Genomic DNA, 21,820 nt, shown 5'->3' with positions numbered 1-21,820 from the left:
CAGCAGTTCATCACAAACATGTATTTTATAACCCTTGTGCTGTCTTAGGGGGAAAGAAAAGCATGGATTAAAAAAAAAGTAAGGAGGGGGGGTCATTTTAAAAACGCATACCCCCCTTTGGTATTGACCCCAGACAGGTACACCCCCGGTACACCCTCCCGCAATCGAAGAGGGTCGAGTTCCTGAAAAAAATTTTTGTACGTTTCAGGCACCCTCTATATCCCCGACTGGTAGAGGGCGCCAAACCCCCCTTTTCTTTTTTGTCCCCGTCCAGCAGAGGCCGCCATTTCTCCATTTTAGTTATACCCCCCGACCACCAGGGGTCTTGTTTTCCACCGTTCATTTCTATACCCTGCCTCTAGGGGTCACTAATACCCCATTCTCTTTTATTGCCCTCAGCCACCAGGGGCGCCACTTTTTTAGCAACCACCTTCCTCCCGCTGGTTCGTGGGGTTCGATTGACCCCAAGTTTTTTTTTTTTTTTTTGTGTGGCCACTGAGGGGATTGGCGCTGGCTCATGGGGTGCGATTGACCCCAAGTTTTTTTTTTTCTTTAGCATTCACTCTTCTCTCATGGCCCACCACCGGGGGTCTCGTTTTCCGGTTCCCTTTCACCCGCTGGCTCATGGGGTGCGATTGACCCCAAGTATTTTTTTTTTTCTTTAGCATTCACTCTTCTCTCATGGCCCACCACCGGGGGTCTCGTTTTTCCGGTTCCCTTCCACCCGCTGGCTCATGGGGTGCGATTGACCCCAAGTATTTTTTTTTTTCTTTAGCATTCACTCTTCTCTCATGGCCCACCACCGGGGGTCTCGTTTTTCCGGTTCCCTTCCACCCGCTGGCTCATGGGGTGCGATTGACCCCAAGTATTTTTTTTTTTTTCTTTAGCATTCACTTTTCTACATCACCCTTGAGGCTTTTCGAAGTGTACTGTTTGTGTTTACGTTTCTTTTTTTTTTTTATGTGATCAAGAAAGGTCAAGAGAAACAAATGAACAAACCTAAATGGTTTTCTGCTGCTTTTTTTTTTAAAAAAAATAACCGGAAGCAATTTCGGCTTCCATAGTTTTCTTCTTCCGTTACTAGCTAGTTAGTTCAAACCAATTTGGTCTCCAGAGAAGATGCTCTGGTTGTTTTTGCTGTCCTGCAGTCTGTTTCTGTCCAATTCCGGACAGACAGTCAACGGTGAGTGGCTCGACCCGTTTGACATGCTAAACTACGAGGCGAGGACCAAAACAATGAAGAACTCTGAGGTTGGTCAACGTGGGATGTTCGTCAAATCCAACTTCTTTGAAACAACTTATTTTTTTGATATTCAGTTAATCTTACTTGCCCCACAGTCACAAGCCAGCAACACTGGTGCTGCTGATCCGCAGCAAAGGGAGAAGGTAAACCAGCCTGTGGCCCACTGTAACCCACATGTCATGGATCTACAGAAACAGGTTCGTGTTTGAGCTTTCAAAGAAAAACTGATGGTTCCAACTCTGTACGGGGTCTCACGGACCCCGCGAGACAGCGCGAGGTGCCACTGTTTGGTTCCAAATCGGTACGGGGTCGCTGGGACCGTGCGAGACAGCGCGCGGAGCCTGTGTTTCGTTCCAACTCTGTACGGGGTCTCACGGACCCCGGGAGACAGCGCTCGGAGCCTGTGTTTCGTTCCAATTCTGTTCGGGGTCTCACGGACCGTGCGAGACATCGCGAGGTGCCACTGTTTGGTTCCAACTCTGTACGGGGTCGCTGGGACCCCGCGAGACAGCGCGCGGAGCCTGTGTTTCGTTCCAATTCTGTACGGGGTCTCACGGACCCCCGAGACAGCGCGCGGAGCCTGTGTTTCGTTCCAATTCTGTACGGGGTCTCACGGACCCCGCGAGACAGCGCGCGGAGCCACAGTTTGGTTCCAACTCTGTTCGGGGTCTCACGGACCGTACGAGACAGCGCGCGGAGCCTGTGTTTCGTTCCAACTCTGTACGGGGTCTCACGGACCCTGCGAGACAGCGCGAGGTGCCACGGTTTGGGTTCAAATCGAGATGGGGTCGCTGGGACCGTGCGAGACAGCGCGCGGAGCCTGTGTTTCCTTCCAATTCTGTACGGGGTCTCACGGACCCCGGGAGACAGCGCTCGGAGCCTGTGTTTCGTTCCAATTCTGTACGGGGTCTCACGGACTCCGCGAGACAGCGCGCGGAGCCTGTGTTTCGTTCCAATTCTGTACGGGGTCTCACGGACCCCGCGAGACAGCGCGAGGTGCCACTGTTTGGTTACAATTCTGTACGGGGTCTCACGGACCCCGCTAAACAGCGCGCGGAGCCTGTGTTTCGTTCCAATTCTGTTCGGGGTCTCACGGACCGTGCGAGACAGCGCTCGGAGCCACAGTGCGCGGAGCCTGTGTTTCGTTCCAATTCTGTACGGGGTCTCACGGGCCCCACGAGACAGCGCGCGGAGCCTGTGTTTCGTTCCAATTCTGTACGGGGTCTCACGGACCCCGCTAGACAGCGCGCGGAGCCTGTGTTTCGTTCCACTTATGTTCGGGGTCTCACGGACCGTGTTAGACAGCGCGCGGAGCCTGTGTTTCGTTCCAATTCTGTACGGGGTCTCACGGACCCCGCGAGACAGCGGTCGGAGCCTGTGTTTCCTTCCAACTCTGTACGGGGTCTCACGGACCCCGGGAGACAGCGCTCGGAGCCTGTGTTTCGTTCCAACTCTGTACGGGGTCTCACGGACCCCGCGAGACAGCGCGCGGAGCCTGTGTTTCGTTCCAACTCTGTACGGGGTCTCACGGACCCCGGGAGACAGCGCTCGGAGCCTGTGTTTCGTTCCAACTCTGTACGGGGTCTCACGGACCCCGCGACACAGCGTGCGGAGCCTGTGTTTCGTTCCAACTCTGTACGGGGTCTCACGGACCCCGCGAGACAGCGCGCGGAGCCTGTGTTTCGTTCCATATCTGTACGGGGTCTCACGGACCCCGCGAGACAGCGCGAGGTGCCACTGTTTGGTTCCAATTCTGTACGGGGTCTCACGGACCACGCGAGACAGCGCGAGGTGCAACTGTTTGGTTCCAAATCGAGACGGGGTCGCTGGGACCGTGCGAGACAGCGCGAGGTGCCTGTGTTTCGCTCCAATTCTGTACGGGGTCTCACGGACCCCGCGAGACAGCGCGCGGAGCCTGTGTTTCGTTCCACTTCTGTTCGGGGTCTAACGGACCGTGCAAACAGCGCGCGGAGCCTGTGTTTCGTTCCAATTCTGTACGGGGTCTCACGGACCCCGGGAGACAGCGGTCGGAGCCTGTGTTTCGTTCCAACTCTGTACGGGGTCTCACGGACCCCGCTAGACAGCGCGCGGAGCCTGTGTTTCGTTCCAACTCTGTACGGGGTCTCACGGACCCCGCGAGACAGCGCGCGGAGCCTGTGTTTCGTTCCATATCTGTACGGGGTCTCACGGACCCCGCGAGACAGCGCGAGGTGCCACTGTTTGGTTCCAATTCTGTACGGGGTCTCACGGACCACGCGAGACAGCGCGAGGTGCAACTGTTTGGTTCCAAATCGAGACGGGGTCGCTGGGACCGTGCGAGACAGCGCGAGGTGCCTGTGTTTCGCTCCAATTCTGTACGGGGTCTCACGGACCCCGGGAGACAGCGCTCGGAGCCTGTGTTTCGTTCCAACTCTGTACGGGGTCTCACGGACCCCGCGAGACAGCGCGCGGAGCCTGTGTTTCGTTCCAACTCTCTACGGGGTCTCACGGACCCCGGGAGACAGCGCTCGGAGCCTGTGTTTCGTTCCAACTCTGTACGGGGTCTCACGGACCCCGCGAGACAGCGCGCGGAGCCTGTGTTTCGTTCCAATTCTGTACGGGGTCTCACGGACCCCGGGAGACAGCGCTCGGAGCCTGTGTTTTGTTCCAACTCTGTCCGGGGTCTCACGGACCCCGCGAGACAGCGCGCGGAGCCTGTGTTTCGTTCCAATTCTGTACGGGGTCTCACGGACCCCGCGAGACAGCGCTCGGAGCCACAGTTTGGTTCCAATTCTGTTCGGGGTCTCACGGACCGTGCAAGACAGCGCGCGGAGCCTGTGTTTCCTTCCAATTCTGTACGGGGTCTCACGGACCCCGGGAGACAGCGCTCGGAGCCTGTGTTTCGTTCCAACTCTGTACGGGGTCTCACGGACCCCGCGAGACAGCGCGCGGAGCCTGTGTTTCGTTCCAACTCTCTACGGGGTCTCACGGACCCCGCGAGACAGCGCGAGGTGCCACTGTTTGGTTCCAATTCTGTACGGGGTCTCACGGACCACGCGAGACAGCGCGAGGTGCCACTGTTTGGTTCCAAATCGAGACGGGGTCGCTGGGACCATGCGAGACAGCGCGAGGTGCCTGTGTTTCGCTCCAATTCTGTACGGGGTCTCACGGACCCCGCGAGACAGCACGCGGAGCTTGTGTTTCGTTCCACTTCTGTTCGGGGTTTAACGGACCGTGCAAACAGCGCGCGGAGCCTGTGTTTCGTTCCAATTCTGTACGGGGTTTCACGGACCCCGCGAGACAGCGCGCGGAGCCTGTGTTTCGTTCCAATTCTGTTCGGGGTCTAACGGACCCCGCGAGACAGCGCGCGGACCCACTGTTTGGTTCCAGTCGGCGTTGGGTCTCACGGACCCCGCGAGACAGTGCGCGGAGCTACTGTTTAGTTTTAGTTAGTGTTGGGGTCGAACGGACCTACAAGAGAGCGTGTGGAACTATTTTTTTTTTTTTTAGTATACATTTTTAGCAGATTTTCACTGAGACTCTTTTTGTGAGAGATTAGGGTCCAAAGCTTCCTCTGATGGTCTGAGTCTCAGAACTCAGGTCAGTGTCCCTAAACTTGGGCCGGAGCCTCTTTGTAAGCCCCTTTGTATCTAACGCTACAACTAATTTTGTTTCTTTTGGTATTTGGTAAGTAAATACCATCGACTTCTGCTGACTTTTCCAACACACTCTTGTTTTGTTTTTGTTTTTCTTTTTGAGTAGAGCTGCATGAAGGTTCTTTGGACCGTTTCATTTCCACCCCACTCTGTTGGTGCTACGGCGAGCGGGAGGTCTGGGTCATCAAAGTAACGTCACAGCAGACAGCTCTGGCTGCCATTCCTTGTATATGGTAATCACTTCATTTAACCTGTGTATATGCTGACCAAAATCATGTAACCTTTGTGTGTGGTAATCACTTTATCTAACGTGTATATACTGACCATTATACGATTAAAAATGTACACACCAATGTATTTTTTTTTTATTTTTCAATCTTTAAAAACCGAGATTGTGTGATGTATCCAATAATTAGAAAAATATCTCTTCAAATAGTCATGTTGGGACAAAACCCATGAGCAAAAAAGAAAGCGAATATGCAACGTTGAGGTTCCAGTTTGACTTTTATTCGAACAAGGCAAAAAAAAACTGTACAGTAGGCATCAGGGAACAAGCTCTATTGAGTTATCATGGAACTGGCATCTATACAACATGAGCAGTTAGCCATTTTGTTCAACATCCTACATCCTACTCCGTTTTTGGGAGCTCTCCCTGACCCGGACGATGCGCTCCGCTCTGCGAGACCTCTGAGTGGCAACGAGCCTCGGTAAGTCCTGTCTCTGCGGCGATACTCCCCTGACGACTGGGAAGTCGGTCGAAGGACGGCAATCTCCTCCAGATTGATTCGAAGCCCTCGGAGCAGAGTGTCGCCATCGCCGGACGAAGCTGCTTTTCGTTTCCCACGGACGAGACGGACCCTCGACGGGTCGGCGTGTCGACATCGTGGGCTCGGGCCGCCAGAGCAGAGCCGGGCTCCGATTGCTGGAGATCCCCTCGCGTGGGCTTCGGGGCTCCAGCCGTGGCGTCGCCTTCGTGCGCCTCCGAGCCTCGCTTCAGCATCCAAGGGTGGGCCAGTATGTCTTTCAGCATCGGTCTCTCTTCGGGCGTCCTGCTCAAACACCATTTTATCAGGGCCACGCAGTCCTCAGAGAGGTCTTTTTCGAATCTAAGCTCGCCCAGTAGGAGCTCCCTGTCGTTTCCAAATGGTATGTCCCCGTGCACCATGTCGTACAAAAGAATCCCCAACGACCAAACCTCAGATGGAAGAGCTTTGTAGCATCCTTGTGTGAGCCGTTCGGGGGGCCCATATGCCGCAGTCCCGTGGAACATGTCGTACACTTTGTCGGGTTCAAGAAATTCGGCGGAGCCAAAGTCGATGAGTTTCAGCTCGAGCGTCGTCAGGTCCACCAGCAGGTTTTCGTCTTTTACGTCCATGTGCACAACACCGCGGCTGTGACAGTGGAGCAAGGCCTGGATGACCTGACCTAAAAATTCTCTGGCCGTGTCCTCGCGCAGACGCTTACTGATCGTGATGTATTCGTACAGATCTTGCGTGTTCTCTGGCTTCTCCGTGACTATCACCCAATTATACGGGGTCTTGTAAAAGTCCAGCATGCGGATGATCCCAGGAAACGGAGGGTCTTTGGAGACCATTTCCAAGGCGACAGCTTCGAATGGCTTACTGGTCCCATCAACCTCGCAGCATCTCGTACGCGAGAGCGGGATAATCTTCAGGGCCACGGAAATCCCGTCGCTTCGCCTCTTTCCCAGAAACACTTTGCCAAAGCCCCCCTTGCCCAGGCAAAAGCTGGTCTTCCAGTACTTTTCCATGGCAGAAGGATTGATTTTTCTTTTTCTCTCTCTCGAACTGTCGCGCTCTTCACGGAGCAACTTCCCTCCAGTCTTTGTTAAACTCGCGTAAGGTTACTATGACCTCTCTTGGTTTGCACGGAACAAGTTTTAAAGGGCCTGTGATCCAAATCTTCTGGTCTAGTTTCCGTTTCCGGTCCGCCGCACTCCCGTCAGACTTCAGCGAGGCAGAGTCAGACAGAGAGGGAGAAGGAGGACACTGGAAGAAAAAGAGGAAACGTTAGAAGGTGGGGCCTTCATTCTGAAGGAGGAGGAGGCTGATTGTAAGCCCCCCCACACCCGCTGCAGGGAAAGAGGGAGGGGCAAAGAGGACAGTGAGGTCCAACCACAGAGATTAAGACTCAGTGCAGCGTGGCAGATTTCTACCAAGGGCCCGTGCAAAGCCAGTTGTCACGCTGCAAAGAGCAACACAGAGGAGGGCAATCTTTCCTTTGCATACTCCCCTCTTTTTCCACTTTGCAGAATCTCACAAGGCTTCGTGTTGCTGAACCTGGATCGCACAGCTTAGAGCTCAGGACCACGTAAGTGAGTTCATACTTTAAATCCTAATTGATCAACGGTTGGCTTTTCTCTTTTTTTTTTTTCTTTTACAAAACAGTCGCCCTTTTCGAGCACAGCTTATCGTACCTCGAAGAGTCTAAAGCTGCCTTTGTCCGGGGTGAATGAGGGTCACTGCTCCAGAGGCGTCTCTGTGTAACATTTCCAGCATGTGTCTCCAGTTGTAGTAGAACGCGGGCTTGTAGCTTCCCACGGAACCTTGAAAGTTGACAAGGAACCCTTGGTAGTCTCTCACCGATACCTCAGGCAGGCCCACGTCTGGTGCGAACTTCACGTTGAAGTAGTACACGGGGTCCGTGCGGGGGGTTTCGAGCCGGAGGCCCTGCGAACCGCACATCTGCGCGACCGCGGCGGACTGATTAAACAGCAGGCACAGGACGCAGCAGGAAGGCTGCGGCACGATGTTCGGCTCGCCGTCGCCCGAGCGCTGCACCTTATCTCGTTCCAGAACATATTGCTTGTAAGCCTCTGGGGACATCAGAGTCGTCAAGGGGCCCGTCCGCACGTTGACCAGCATTCCTTTGCAGGAGTTGCGATTAGCGCACCTAGGGAGCCCTCTGTCATTCAGCATCTCCGTGAGCAGGGCCCTGTCGTACGTGTTACGGGCCAGGGCTCGTCCCGGCACCGCGCGCTCCGCGAAAGATGCCATGAGCGGTTTCGGGTTCCTGGCCAGCAGCTCCAACACGGCCAGCACGGGGGTGCAGCGTGGGCACATGGGATTGGGGTCGCCGTTTGCCTCGCACGAGCATCTGCCCGGCCGAGGCTCGCACTCCGGGAAGAGGACGGCGAGGTCGGCAGACGACAGGTGTCTTCTCTCTGCCGCACGCTCCAAGACGCGAGCCTTGATCAGCTCCCTGCCGTCTGAGACTTTGCCTTCGTCCAAACATGGGGCGTCCGAGGGAGGCTCCGCAGCCCGTCGACCCGGATCCGCCGCTTCGCACCAGAGGGAGCGACGCGCGGATGGCTTCCCGCGAGGCACGGGTTTTGAGCACAGCGAGCAGGAGACGCCCTTCTCTCGGACCCCGTCCGAACAGCCCGGGCACATCCAGAGGCAACATGGTTTCTCGACGAGTCCTGCAAAACAGGCGCACGCGGAACAGATGAACCCGCGGAGGGACGGGCAGCTGCTGAAGTGAGGCTCCGTCAGGTACCAGTGTGGGTCATTCACGAAACAGGTCTCGCACACCCTGGCTTCGCAAGGACATCGGAGCTTGACGCCGGCTCTGCTCCTTTGCTTGCTGCCTTTGACCAAGGTCACCAGACACGACAGGCACTTTGCGCACCCCGACCGCTTGTCGACCCTCGCTCTGCCGACCTTGGACGCTCCGCCGACGTAGCTGATCGTGGAAACTCTCCTGTATAGATTCGTAGACTTGAGAGCGGCCTCCACCGAGGCCTTCTGACGCTTTCTTTTACACTCCATCAACAGTTCGACGGGTACCCTCCCTGCAAAGGCGTCGTGAGGGCCCTCTTGAGGAGCCTCCCCCCCTCCTCGCGACATCGTCGACGTAACACCCGTGGCCCCCTCCGCCGTCCGAGGAAGCTCAGTCCACGATGGAAGCGAAGCGGGAGCTGTGCTGCTCCCTGTACAGGGCCTTGGCGCTAGACCCCGTGCCGGTGATCGGCGGCGTGCTGTACGCCCCCGGAACTGAAGGCGTGAGCCTGAGGTCTCTCGGAGAGGGCACGACCAACTGCTCCCACCACAGGTTCAACTTTAGGCATGCAGTGGACGCGTTGCTGCGACATGGCACGAAAGAAGGGCCCTGCACTTGCGCGCAACGGCTTAGCGCGTCCGCGGAACAGCGCTACAGAGGGGGGGACGGCGCAGATGTTCCGAACCCCGAACGCCGCCGACGGGGCGCCACCAAACCGGGCGGGCAGGGCTCCTCCCGCGAAATCGCCAGAGCCCAGTCAGAAGTCCTGTGGGCGTACGAAATGGAGCCGGTGGCAGCGGCGTACAGGTGGCTGATGTGCAACCGGAGCGCGAGATACCCCAAATGCTGCGACTCTGTGTTGGTCTACCAGGTAGACCGTTCCAGGACCCTGCCTCCGGGACTGTACGTGTACAAATCACGCCCATCCCACTTCGGATGCACCGCAGAGAGACCCCTCTGTGTGGTGGACCAGTTTAATTTTCGTGTCCAGAGACGGGGACCGGCTTCGTTGGAGGAAGAGCAGCATTGCTTCGAGAGCGCGCTGCCCAAGGAGATAACCCTGGAGCTCTTCCCGGGCCGCGACAACTTCAGCGCCCTGTACGTGATAGGGCGCGCCATCACGGCACCCACGCCCGAATACGGAAACAGGCTTTTCGGAGAAGCCCTGGCGCTCGACCTGGTGTCTCCGGAGTCATGCGAGAAAGCCGTCGCCTGCAAGCACCACCTGATCGGCATGAGAACGGAGCAAGCCTGCGTGATAGACCTCCGCTGGAACTCATTCGACGTGATGAGCGCTTGCATGAAGGCGGTTCCGAAGATCAGGGGAATGCAGGCGGTGGTCTGGTCCAACCACGTGCCCGACCCTGTGAAGATCGAGTCCGATGTGCTGGCCTGGCTCTTCGGGTACGTCACCGTGCTGCCCGCGGCCGTCCGCAGCGTAGACTACAAAAACGAGACTCTCGGCGTGCGCTACATCATCATAGACGTGGATGGTTTTTCGGGGACTCTGCCCGAGCCACCCGAGGGTGAAGCCTCCTGCTTCGCGCACACGTACTTCGAGGGAGATGTCGGGCTCGCCGCGGCGGCCATCGGTGAGCTCCCAGAGGCCTCGAGCAGGATGGGCTCCCCGCGGGCAGGATCTCCCGCTTTCTGGTACGAGCTGCCGGCATCCCTGGGCACCCTGAAGCCCACGCCTTTCAGCAGCGGCTCCAGGTCTCGCCGTGTGTGTGAGCCGCAAGGCTTTCGGGACCAGTTCAGGACCTGGGCTCTCGGGAAGACGGACGGGGCTTGCTGCCTCGCCATAGCCGTGCAACACACCCTGTACTACCACGCGAGAGACAGAGAGTACAGACTGATGGTAACGCACACAGTGTTGGACGGCGACACCTCGCTGAACATTTACAAACTGTGACGCCGAGTCAAGATGACAGGGGGGCGCTCGTGATGCTTACATGGCGGGCGTCACGTGAGGGATATTAACAGACTTTTCAGACTTTTCTTCGAAGCGCGAAGCGATCCAGTGAAAAGGACGAGGCAAAGTTATAAAAACGCAGTGAAAAAAAAAAAAACTAACCGCGTCTGTGACAAATCATAATCATTATCATCATCATCATCATCATCTGAGTCCTTTCCTCTGTCTCTCACCCCTGCCCAACCATTCCTCTGTGTTATGTTTTTTTTGTCAGTTGCGCAGCTGAGCCCATGGATCCAAAGGACGGCGTCTCCAAGTGGCTGGTGGCAGCCGCAGCACTGCACGCAGGTGCTCTGGAACTCCACGTCGACCGAGACTGCTTCGACTGCGTCGAAGAGGCCATCTGTTACCTCTGCAATCGGGCTACGTGGGAGATTCCACCGGGGGAGCGGGACCGCCTCGCAGCAGAGCGCAGAGATTACTTCTACCACCCGCAAGACCTAAGGGGCTCGATCGGACTAAGTTCGTTTTTCGTCTCAGGCCAGTGCAAATATTGTCAGCTGTGCAGAGGGGTGAAAATACGTTTCGAACCATCGTTGTGTCGCCACGTGCTGGAGGTGGAAGATCGCTGCGATAACCGCGCACCGCAAGAAGTGGGGCTGAACCTGCGGCGGTTGGAACACTTGGCCACCCTCCACACTCCGTACTTCGTAATGCTCTTCGTCAGCCTGGCCAAAAGGAGGCGCTACACGTTTTACAGATCCCCCGGCGAGTTGAGGGACGTCGCCAGGCACCTACTTCTAGCGCTAGGTCCCGACGCATCCCGGCGCTCGCCTCACGACCCAGAAGAGGAGCTTCACCTTCATGCCAGCATCCTCAAGCTCTGGTGGAGATATCAGGACAAGCAGAGCACCAGGCTAGGCGTTTCGATTCCCTACTACTTCAACCTGGGCTCGGAGCTGGAGAGCTGGTCGTGGACCCCGTCGACCGACCGCTTCGAGCTGAGGATGCCCGAACCCCTCTACGGCTTCGTGAGGAACCATTGCCTGTTTCACGAGCTGAGGGCCGCGCCCGGACCCGAAATGACGAGCCAAAGGACACAGAGTAAGCCGCTGGTGAGGGTGCGCGAGGTGCGCACCTCGCTCCACGGGGACGTCTCCGTCGTCCTGAGTGTGTTGGTTTCCAACAAACACCTGGAGCAAACTTTGCACGAAGCCGCGAGGGCTTACGAGAACCAATGCAGAGCGAGGCGGAGGGTCAGGCTGAAAGACGAAGGACAGGTCTTTTCACCGGGGGTCGGGCAGCACTACCCTCAGCTCGATTGCATCGCGCTGGAGCAAGCGGGAGGAGCGCCGTCGACTGTCATGCACGTGGTGACAACGTCGGGGGCCGGGTGGCTGCCGCTCCACAGCTGGCTGAGGGAGACCCGAGGAAAGCAGGTCCGCGACGTCGTGGTCCGCAGAGCGCTGGTCTGCGTGTTGGACTCCCTGAGAGACCTCCGCTCCACCGATCGCCATCCTTGCAGAGTTCTGTACCAGAACGCAAAGGATGACGACTCTCACAGCCGCACCTCCAAGCTCTCATGCGCCTTCGTCATCCACCGACACACAGGGGAGACAATGTCGCTGCTCCCCTTAGTTTCCATGCCCGGGCTTTACAGGGCCTCTGCGCTGACCGACGACGAAGACAGTTTTCGTGCCGCGTGCTCCAACTTGGCGCTGAGCGTGCTGCGCGCCGGAGCGCTCCCGGACGATGGCTCGACAACGGAGGCCGCCATCTCTGAGTTTTGCAGGACGGGCATGGCGGACGCTCACCTCTGGTCCACGGTGCTGGATTGCCTCGGGAGACCGCCGCGGTCCGAAGAGACGGGCCGCTGGCCGCGAACCGCGTGGCTGGGGCCTGGGTCCAGGGATCGCAGCTCTTTGAGAGAGCGGTTCGACTGGTTGACGCGGTGCGACGGGGCCGCAGCGGCGCCCGGGCTCGCCTGCATGATAGAGGTCCTGAAGGAGGACGAGTTGTCCTCGCTGGGGCCAGCGAGGAGGACACCGGAGCGCTGTAAGACCCTCGCGGAAATTCTATCTTGCCAGGCTTCGGGACGCGCCCGTGCCACCAGTCCAGCCCGAACCAAGACCGGCAGGAGGAAGCGCAAGAGTAACACGCTGAGCAATCCGCACGTCACAAAAAGCATGACGATGGATCCCTGTCAGCCGCTTTTTCCAGAGGCATCCCAGTCCGCGAGCCAGCAGACGCTGGAAGAATGCTGCGGCCTGGAGCACATTCTGAAGATGAGCAGCGATCTGACAAGGGAACTGGCTCTCTCTCGCGGGTCGTCGAGCGAACCTTCGAGCAAGCCGCGGACCGTGACCTACCTAGACGCGGACGTGAACCCCGTGAACGAGGGCCTCCTCTCTGCGGAATGGGAGAGATTGACAGACTGTGACAGAGGCTGCCACAGTTCGCCCAGTGCCAAGGTCGAAAAGCGGGACGCCCTCGCCGAGCTGCAGGACTTCGGACTTTGCGGCAAGGACGAGGCGAGCTCCCTTCGCTCGACCGGCTCCCTCCACACGGCAGGCTCCCTCCACACGGCAGGCTCCCTGGACTGCATTGTGACAGACAACACTACGAATCTCTTCTTCGCCAGAACTGACATCGACAATTTCCAGAGCACCGACATGGTGTACAGAGTCTTACAAGAGTCCTTTTACCCCGAGCAGAGCACGAGTGCGGACACGACTCTAACCCTTCTTAGCCTAAAATCGGAGGACCCCTTGCTGGAGACGACCCGGTGCGACGGAGAAGAGGCGCTCGTCGCTTCGGGAGGACTCAACCCCTCGGGAAGCGCAGATAGGCAGTTGCTTCACGGCCCCATCCGAATGGAGGACAGTCGCGGCGAGGAGGACAGTCTCAGCTCGGCCAAACGCGAGCGGGTGCATAAGGCTAATTGCATGAGATGGAGGTCCAGAGGGCTCTCGCGGCGGGAGAGGCAACTGTCCGACTGCGCCCGCTTTCACCCCGTCACTTACCTGGTTTCGAGGGACATAACCGATTTGATCAGCAACCTCACCGTGAAACGTCACTCAGAGGAGGACTGCGTCAGCAGGCCGTGCCACGGACTCAACAAGCCGGAGCGATGGGACGCGTGGGGCCCGGGCGCAAAGGACAAGCAAATGCAGCGGGGGCCAGCTGTGTTGGACCTGGTACGCGGATCAATCACTTGCCAAAGGTTTCTGTGGAGGATGGGCAGAGAGTACTCGCACAGGGACGGGGATATGACGAGACGGGGGCACGCCCGGTGCACGAAGCTCTCATGGCCCACAGGGTTTGCCTACGTGCCGGCGGTGGAGCGCACCGTGCTCAACTGCGAGCTCTCGGAGCAGTGGTACTTCACCGTGGACCTCTCCGCTCCGCCGGACCGGGGTTTCAGGCTCACGGAGATTCTCGTGGACAGTTTGCCGAGCTTGTGCAAGGAGGACACGCCACATCTCCTTCGAGTGCTCGGGAAAAAGACCAACTACCTGGGTGCCGTGTGCACCGTCCAGGACGTCCAGGGCTTGATCATACACAGGATTCACATGGCCTACGAGTCTCTGGTGAATCTGCTGGACATGCACACGCGCCTGCAAGTCCACTCCTTTGCTGCACGCACCTTCGCCCTACACTGCGTGACCAAAGACACGGAGGAAATGGCGCTCGGGGTGTTTGTGGGCGAGAGCCCCGGGTCTGTGAACCTCGGGTGCTCCAAGGGGTCGCTCGTGTCGTGGTTCTACGACGACAAGGTACTGCTGGCCTACCACGTGCTACAGTGCCTCCTCAGAGTTCAGATCCTTTCCCTGAGGGTTCTCGGCTTCACCATGAAGCGCATACAGCCGGCTCGCATTTGGAGGGTTAAGACGGGATTTAGGGTCGACCTGCTGGCGTGCCTTGTCGACACGCTGTACGTCTGGGACGGGAACGGGCCCGCATGGGGCGCCTTGGAAGGTCTGGCCGCCGTGTGGGAAACCCTCTCCCAGCTAAACCTGCGACAATACGTGCCCGACGCGGCAGCTGACAAGCTGAAGCGGGCGTACATCGCCGTTTTCGGAGCGTGCCCGCACTCCGCCTACGGCTCTCCGATGTGCTCAAAGGGCGGCCGCAGTAAGGAGCGCAGCTGCGTGTCGTGGCTCCAGGCCGGGGATATGAGAAACTACTTCAGAGAGTGGACTTTGCCCGAGGACGAGGAGCTCATCCACCAAGTGTACGGGCTGTGCGGCTTTTCCGAAAGAGCCACGGGACCGCGAAGCCCGCTGGAGGACGTGCTGGGTAGAGACGGACGATACGAAATGCTTTCTCTGCCCACGGAACAAGGCTTCGAGGTGCAACCCTACGGCCCGTTTGTCGTACGGATACAAAATCAAGTCATCAAGTGGAATCGGGTGATTGTGGTCGAGCCCGCTGTCGCCGGGCCCGTGACCCTCGCTCAGCTCAACCCGTTGGAGAGGTACGACCTGGTCACCAGAGCGCTCGCCGCCGCCTTTGCCAATCAGAACGAAGAACTCGACGGGGAAGGAGTGGCTGGAGACGGGTGGACCTCGAGAGGGTCTGAGCACACGCACGGTGACGGGGCGGGGGAAAGCTCTCTAGGGCTCCCTCAGCGGGAAGAGGACACTCAAAGCAGCATGTACTATTAGGTTTCATCCACTTCAATTTGCTTCAATTTGTAGCGCACGCACCGTCTCTCACTCGGCAACGGGGCAGTGTACCGAATGTTCCTTCTGACTGTGTAGTGACCCGTGTCGCTTCTACCGAGAGCAGTCGCCATGTACCATTTTTGCAGTTTACTTTATCTCGCATGAAGCAAAGAAACTCACCCTCTGACTGCATTGCGGTTGTGTTCATGTACTTGTGTTCATGTACAGTATTTCCAGTGTATTCCTTTTTCACAAAATAAAGAATTCAGTCGTGCACCACAGAATTTGGTATGTCTTTGATTTTTATTTCCATCACCTCATCGAAACAACAAGGAAAAATAAAAAAAAAAACATCTGACAGAAAACAGCATAGCTCAGCATCGTAACACTTTGGGTTTCAAGGGCTCGTAATGGTTTCGGGTCCACACGATGTGAGCGCAAGCCCTATCGTAGATCGGGTACGACGTCTCCGTGAGGAGTCCCAAGCGTTTGCCGTGAGCTTCTAGCATGTATTTTACCTCCTGTACACTGAGCCACCTCTTCTCCTCAGACAAGAGTCGCTTCAGCTCAGAGACGTTTTTGGGTCCGTTGACTGTCAGGTACGTCTCTCTGACGTCTGCCCTTTCCGCGTTGAGAAACACAAACTCGGCCGTCATCGTCACCAGGGACGCGCGGGTTTCCCCTCTGGCCGTGTCATTGAACAGGAGCTGGGCTACGCTGTGGAATCCGCAGTAACCGTCCGAAGGAACCTCGATCACATCGAGGTCGTGTAGCCTCGCGTAGGCGCGGAGCGAGCCCGCTCTGTGATTCGGTCCACTCTCGAACAGAAGTTCGATTGGAGTCGTGTGCGGCGGCAGGCCCCTCAGCTGCCACGATGATCCGTCGCATTCCAGAAAGCCCTGCACCCACGAGTTCCCGTGATGGCTGTTGCAAATGTGAAAGAAGGTCCCCTGCGAGCAGACCGTGACGTTGCGCCCGAACAAACCTGCCGCTATGGAGACGACGGGCAGAAACTGTTCCGGCGCTGCGTACAAGTCGCCGCACAGGGCCTTTATGTCTTTGCAGGGCCCTAGGCCTGAGGTAGAATTTCTATCGATGATTTTCGAGGCCAAGTGTACAACAACCGCGAGGGCTTCCACCGTCAGGGCAGCCGAGTCCGACTCTCGGCGTCCGTACGCGCCGACGAACATCAGCCAGAGCGCTTCCGCCAGGGTTTTGCACGGGCGCGACGCCGAGCTGCATACGGCAGGTTCTGAGCTCGGCACGGCGTCCCTGCGCGTCTTGGCGAAAGTCGTATTCCACACGTTCGTCAGGCAAGGCTTTCTCAGACTCGGAACCGAGCTCACCCCAACAAAGCCCGGCCATTCGTTCGCGTCCGCGGTTTCGCTGGGAAAAACCTTTTGGTGCGCAAAGCCGAGACTATCTGGAGAGTCCACCACCAGCAGCGTTTCCAGCGTCGACCGAGGGCAGTCACGCTGCGCGAGTGCCGCGCTCGGAACGTCTTGATCTCCGGAGGAGACCGGGGGGTCTCGAGGGGCGCTCTCAGAGCAGGTCGCTGCTCGTTCCGTCCCGTCTGCAGTGCCTGGATGGCGAGCGGTCGAATCGACGTACTGGTTCCCTGGTTCCACCTCGTTTTCCCAGCAATCTGGGTCGCTCTGAACAGACATGCTCTCCAGGTCGCGCGTCGCGCAACTGAGGATAGAACCCCAGTCGTCGTCGCTCTCGCTCAGAGACAGGAGGCAGCCGTGCCAGGGGTCTGAGGCTCGAGCGTCGAGGCTCGCTGGAGGAGCCGCGACGGGCCGCTCGTCGCCGCGATCTAAGGCGCCTCTCAGACTGCTGCGAATCCCGTGGGCAATGTCGCCCAGGTAGGCGTAAGGCGGGTCGTCCGGAGACGACTCCGCGTTGCCTAGGCGGGCAGCGAACCACGAGTCGCGTGCCTCGATCGCGCTCTTCACCGTACAGGGAACGACGTTTAGGGCCATGAAGAAAGGCAGCTGAGCCGTGAGCTCGGGCACGTACAGCTGTGCCGCGCGCAGCACGGTTCGAGCATCGAGCAATCCCTCAAACACGATCAGCATGGCTCTCACGATGCTGCGGTCGTTGTACCCGCGGACAGAGTAGCGGCAAGACGGGTCTGGGCCGACGTCGTCCTCTCCCCAGTCTCCTGTCGTGGCGCGTCGGTCGATCTTCAGTTCCATGGCCGCACGCAAGTGCCTGTCTGCGTCCGTTCCTCCCGGGTTGCGAGCCAGAACCTCGAGAGCGCTGGGACGAGAGTGCAGAGCGTTACCGTACACCAGCACGTACCACGCCGCAAAGTACAACAGACCCGCCACGGTGACTCTCACCGCGGACCGGCCGTCCGCCTCTACTCCTCGCCGGCCCCGCTCTACTCCTCCAAGGTGACGAGGCGCAGAGAGTCTCAACCCGCTGGCCGCGAACGATAGCGCCAGGGTGGAATTCACAAGCGAGTCGGGTAAGCTTTCCCCTTCGGCCGCGAAGCACGGCAAAACGCCTCTCGCCAAAGCCTCTTGCATCGCCTCCTTTTCGCTCTCACTCGTCAACCCTGCGCGCGTCAAGAGGTCCAGGGGGCCCTCGAAATAACGTTCGTAATGCTCGCGCTCCACAGCGACCCACCCTCCAGAGGCGGTGGGCAGAGGCGAGTCTGGTCGCACGAGGTCCTTCACCCGTCGCCATCCTCGCGCCAACGTTTCTAGCGCGTAAGCGGGACTCGGAGACGCGGGCAGAGCCAGGGCCTTGAACAGCTTGTGGCAGGACCTTGTGGGGTTGACAAACACAGGCCAGAACAAGCTGGCGTCAGCCCTGAGCGAGCTGGGTCGAGGCACTTTTAGGCTCAGACGGTCGAGAGCGCACGGCGACACTTTGGGAAAGTGAAGCGCTATGGCGGCCGCTATCGCTTCGGGATCCTGAGCCCGGGCCTCGGTGTGACTGGGGATCTCCGCCAGGGCGACCGGGGTCCAGGAACCCGAGCGACGGAATGTCCTCGGCGCAGGGAGCTCGTACAGCACTTCTCCGGCGGGGGGGACCCGCATGTCCCGCTCCTCGAGGCGATCCCTCGGGTCGAGCCCAGGAGAGACGAAGCCAGTGTTCAGCGCTGCCGTCTCAAACAGTCTGGGGTCCGGCGACACGCTCGTCGTCAGGATGCCTTCTCCCCGGGCGTCCTGATCGTCGAGGAGCATGGGGAGATGATCGTTTGCGTACAGCACCACGATCTTTTCCAAATCCAGCGAGCCGTTTCGCTCGTAGGTTTGAAACGCGACGCAGTGCGCGGCCACCGAAAAAGCCCAAGCGTACATCGCAGCAGCCCCTCCGTGCTGGCGCGTCTCGCAGGCCGGCAAATCCTCTTCTCCTTCCCCGTTCCCTCCTTCTTCTCCTCGTCTGGGGATTTCTCCTTCTCCTCCACCCCCATCTTCTGATTCTGCAAAGTTTTCCGATACGCAGCAGGCGCCTGAAAGGTCCGTCGCAGGGAACGCGGCTTGCTTCTCGAGCGGAAGGAGGGAATGAACGACCCAGCACAGTTGAATCACGGCCTCGTTGCGGACCAGCCAGTCGCGTTCCCGAGAAGCCTCGACCGCAGCGCACACCATGAGAAATGCGCAATGGGTAAAAATCACCCGACGGCACTCGGAGCACGACAGCTCCAGCATGGAGCTTTCGCAGCGCCGCACCGCCTGCACAGCGGACCAAGGGGTGTATCCGCAGAGCCTCATCTCCCTCACAATGGCCCGAGCCACGACGCCAAGGTCCTTCGCCTCCCCCGGCTTGCAACAAGGACAAGTCGGGTGGCCCACGAACCTCATCTCACTGTCTGGCGAGCGCGGGACCTCGCGAGCGTCGTAGAACTCCTGAGCCCAGCCCGGTTTCAGTTCGTTGCAGGTGCCACAGTTCCGTTTGCGCATAACGAGCCAGTCAGATCTCAAGATCTTGTGAAGAACCGGCGCGAAAGCCACATCGACGAAAAAGGGCCCGAACATCTCGATCCCGACGGTTGCGTGTTCGCCCCGCCTGAGCCACTTGCTGGCGAGGTGCAGCAGGCCATCGTCATTTTTCTGCTCGAGCACAAATCGTTTCAGGTCGGGCAGGTGAGAGCAGACGTGAGCTGCGCTTCGCAACCGGCCGAGTGCCGCCGCACACTGGTCCACCTCTGACAGCCAGGTTCCGTATTCCGCCGCGTCTCTCAGGTGGACGCTGCCACGGATCGAGGCGAGGCAGTTCCGCACCGTGTAGTAATGCGCGGTCTCGTCCCCGTCCTCCGGGTCGATGCCGCGACCGTACCTTGTCTCGTGCGACAGCACGTAGGGGACCATTCGGCCGGACGAAGCCTCCTCGAAGGTGACCGGCCTGACCGAAATGGATGCCGAGACCCCATCAGATTCCTGGTGCACTGGCTTGTACACCAGGGCCCTGCGCAGGGAGCGCGCGGAGGAGCAATGCGGACAGGGGTCATTCCGGCCGTCAGGTTCAGCGTCGACACCGCCGACCGTCAAGTAATCGCAGTCGACGTCCATGGTAAGGGGGGTGGTCGAGTTGGGCCCGCTGCCGGCCGCGTTAAGTATCTTACCGTGTCCCGTCCCACCCCCATAGGCACACCTTCAGAACGCGAAGAAGGAGCCGGCGGCCTCAAGCCGGCGCCTCGATGCTTGGGCCTCCGTGAGCTCACCGCGTGCCTTGCTCAGGCTGAGCTCCAGAGAGCCTTCGTTCCTCACGACCTTTCTCAACTGAGAGATCAGTAGGGATCTCTCGTAAAGCAGGCTCTTGACGGAGATGTCGCCGATTCCGATTAGGCTCTCGAGAACCGCCAGGTCGCTCCTGATGTCAAAGTAGGCGTCGTTCAAGTGAAAATCCCAGCTCCACATGCCGGAGCCTGCCTCGTCGAGAAGATCGCGCACGTCTTCCACGTGCCCTACGAGGACCCTGTCCCGACCTTCTGAGCTTCGAGGTCTGGCTCGGGAAAGTTCGACGTCCAGCATCCTGAGCGTCCGGGCGCAATCGTCCCCGACGCGCCTGGGCACCAGCAAAGACGCCTTGACAAGCAAGCGACCCACGTACGCTCTTGCCTCGCTCCACGGCTCGCCGTGGCTCACCCCGGGTCTGTCCCGCACGATTTCCACAAATTCCAGCGGCGTAACATCCCTGGAAATCTTTGCGCACATCCCCCTCCACACCTCCATGTATCTCACGTACAGGTCGGTGTAGCGCTCCAGGATCATCCGCAGCGCCTCGCCGTCCGTGTAGCAGGAGTTCAGCGCTTCGCACACGGTCGCCGCCGCCGACGCAGACTCTCGACAGGACTCTCCCTGCCCGGACTCCCCACGCGTGCGATCGTGAGTCCTCCTCGCGGAAAGGCGGACCATTTCTCGGACCAGGTTGTTACGGCCCAGAGCAGCTTGAACCATGAAGTGCAGGCGTTCGTCGCCCGTGTCGACCCTCAGCTCGGGATACCTCTCCAGCACGGTTCTAAAGCCCAACATGAGCTCGGACACCGTTTTCGTGTAGCAGCCCAAGGTCCGTCTGTAGCTCTCGGCAGCGGACTTGCAGTGGGCGTCGTAGGCTTCGCACTTGAGGCACCGGGCAGGCCCTTGTGGTGGATCTCCCGGTCCGAGGCCTCCGTCGCTCAGAGAGTCTTCGCGCCGGCGTCTTTCCCGTCTCACGGGTACCCAGGAAATGCTGTACTCGCGTTTGTCCGCGGGTTCGCCCTCAGGTTCGCCTTCGCTGCCTTGAGAGTGCACAGACATGCTCTCTTCGCTTTCGCTGCGCCTCAGGTTCACTAAGGACCTCTCGGATGGAGAGTCCAGATCGAGCGACTCGCCTTCTGTGTACATTTCTACGTCGTCTTGTGGGAACCTTCCGGCTCTGCGCTCGCCGCGCTCCCCTCCGCTCGTCTCACGCTCCCTGCGTTCCACGCTCTCCCTCCGAGCCCTTTCCTCATACCTCCGAAACGCAGACTCCACAGCCTGGACCAGCGTTGCCTGCTGCGATCCGCTGGCATGTCCGGCGGCCCGGCTCCACGCGGAGCAGAAAGTCGCGGTCATGTCCATGGGGTAGAAGCCTTCGGGAGCAGCTCCCTCGAAGCCCGTTTGCCTCCGAAACGTTTGGGAGGGGGCCGTTCGGGGCCAATCGTCCGCATGTGTGATAAGTACATCTGCTACATCTACGCGTGCCTCTGCGCCGGCAAAGCGGAACTCTCGGACGACGAGCTGGCCTACCTGTTCGGGACACGGGGTCGAAACCTGCGAGCCCGCCTTCATCCGCAGTGGCTCGAAGGCTACCGTTTGAGGTGCCGCCACGCATACGAGCAGGAACGTCGGCGGCGCCTGCGCCAGAGCCCCCTGAGCTCCTCGTCGACGCTTTATGCGACGCGGCTGGGTGACGGTGCGCTGATCACCGCCGACGAGGATGGAAGACTGCTGAGCATCCAGCGATTCGCGGAGCCCCGTCCTCCCAGGAGGCTGCGGCCCGCAGACAGCGCATTCGCCGTGTTCAGGGAGACCCTGTCTGTGTTCTCGGACGTGGCCTTCAGGGCGCTCGCAGGCGGTGGGGCCGAGCCCGCTTTGGTGATCTCGAAGCGCTCAGAGATCGAATCGGGCGGCTCTTCCCACTGGTGGCCAGAAACGAGCGTGGGCTACGAGGTCGAGGAGAGGGACGTGAGCGGAGCCGAGGTCGTCCCGGGTATCATCTACGCTTCAGATGGCCTGTCGCTCTACCAGGTGGTGTCTTCTTGGAAGGCTCGCGTTTGCCTCGTCTTCTCGCCCGACTGCCGCGAGGAGGTTGTCCGCACGCTCTGCGCCCTTGCCTTGGGCGACTGCGGGCTGGGGACGCGGTT

At 59.1% G+C, this 21,820-nt stretch overlaps 2 protein-coding genes and 1 pseudogene across 4 annotated transcripts in view; 2 read left to right on the top strand and 1 right to left on the bottom strand.

The window, feature by feature from the left end:
- The first annotated feature begins 923 nt into the window (after positions 1-923).
- Positions 924-21,820, top strand: part of LOC144992287 (uncharacterized) — a 32,164-nt gene continuing 11,267 nt past the window's right edge. Inside the window, exons 1-2 of one of the 2 annotated variants that reach the window (XM_078947953.1) lie at positions 924-1,251; positions 1,339-1,440. In XM_078947953.1, the coding sequence (XP_078804079.1) occupies positions 1,120-1,251; positions 1,339-1,440 (234 nt within the window). In that variant the 5' untranslated portion in view covers positions 924-1,119. Of the gene's footprint in view, positions 1,441-21,820 lie in introns of both variants that reach the window. The other variant, XM_078947952.1, reaches the window with a different exon arrangement.
- On the top strand, positions 4,983-15,263 carry LOC144992286 (uncharacterized). The gene is made up of 2 exons (XM_078947951.1): positions 4,983-5,111; positions 10,587-15,263. Exon 2 carries the CDS (start codon positions 10,603-10,605, stop codon positions 14,977-14,979), a length of 4,377 nt encoding a protein of 1,458 aa, XP_078804077.1. The 5' UTR covers positions 4,983-5,111; positions 10,587-10,602; the 3' UTR covers positions 14,980-15,263.
- LOC144992288 (serine/threonine-protein kinase pim-3 pseudogene) lies at positions 5,421-6,762 on the bottom strand (annotated as a pseudogene). Its single transcript, XR_013656157.1, has one exon. The product of XR_013656157.1 is annotated as a serine/threonine-protein kinase pim-3 pseudogene (transcript).

Source organism: Oryzias latipes, chromosome 5, assembly GCF_053564925.1.
Source record: "Oryzias latipes strain Hd-rR chromosome 5, Olatipes_Hd-rR_3.1".
Taxonomy (NCBI): domain Eukaryota; kingdom Metazoa; phylum Chordata; class Actinopteri; order Beloniformes; family Adrianichthyidae; genus Oryzias; species Oryzias latipes.
This window is presented reverse-complemented; position numbering and strand designations above follow the sequence as displayed.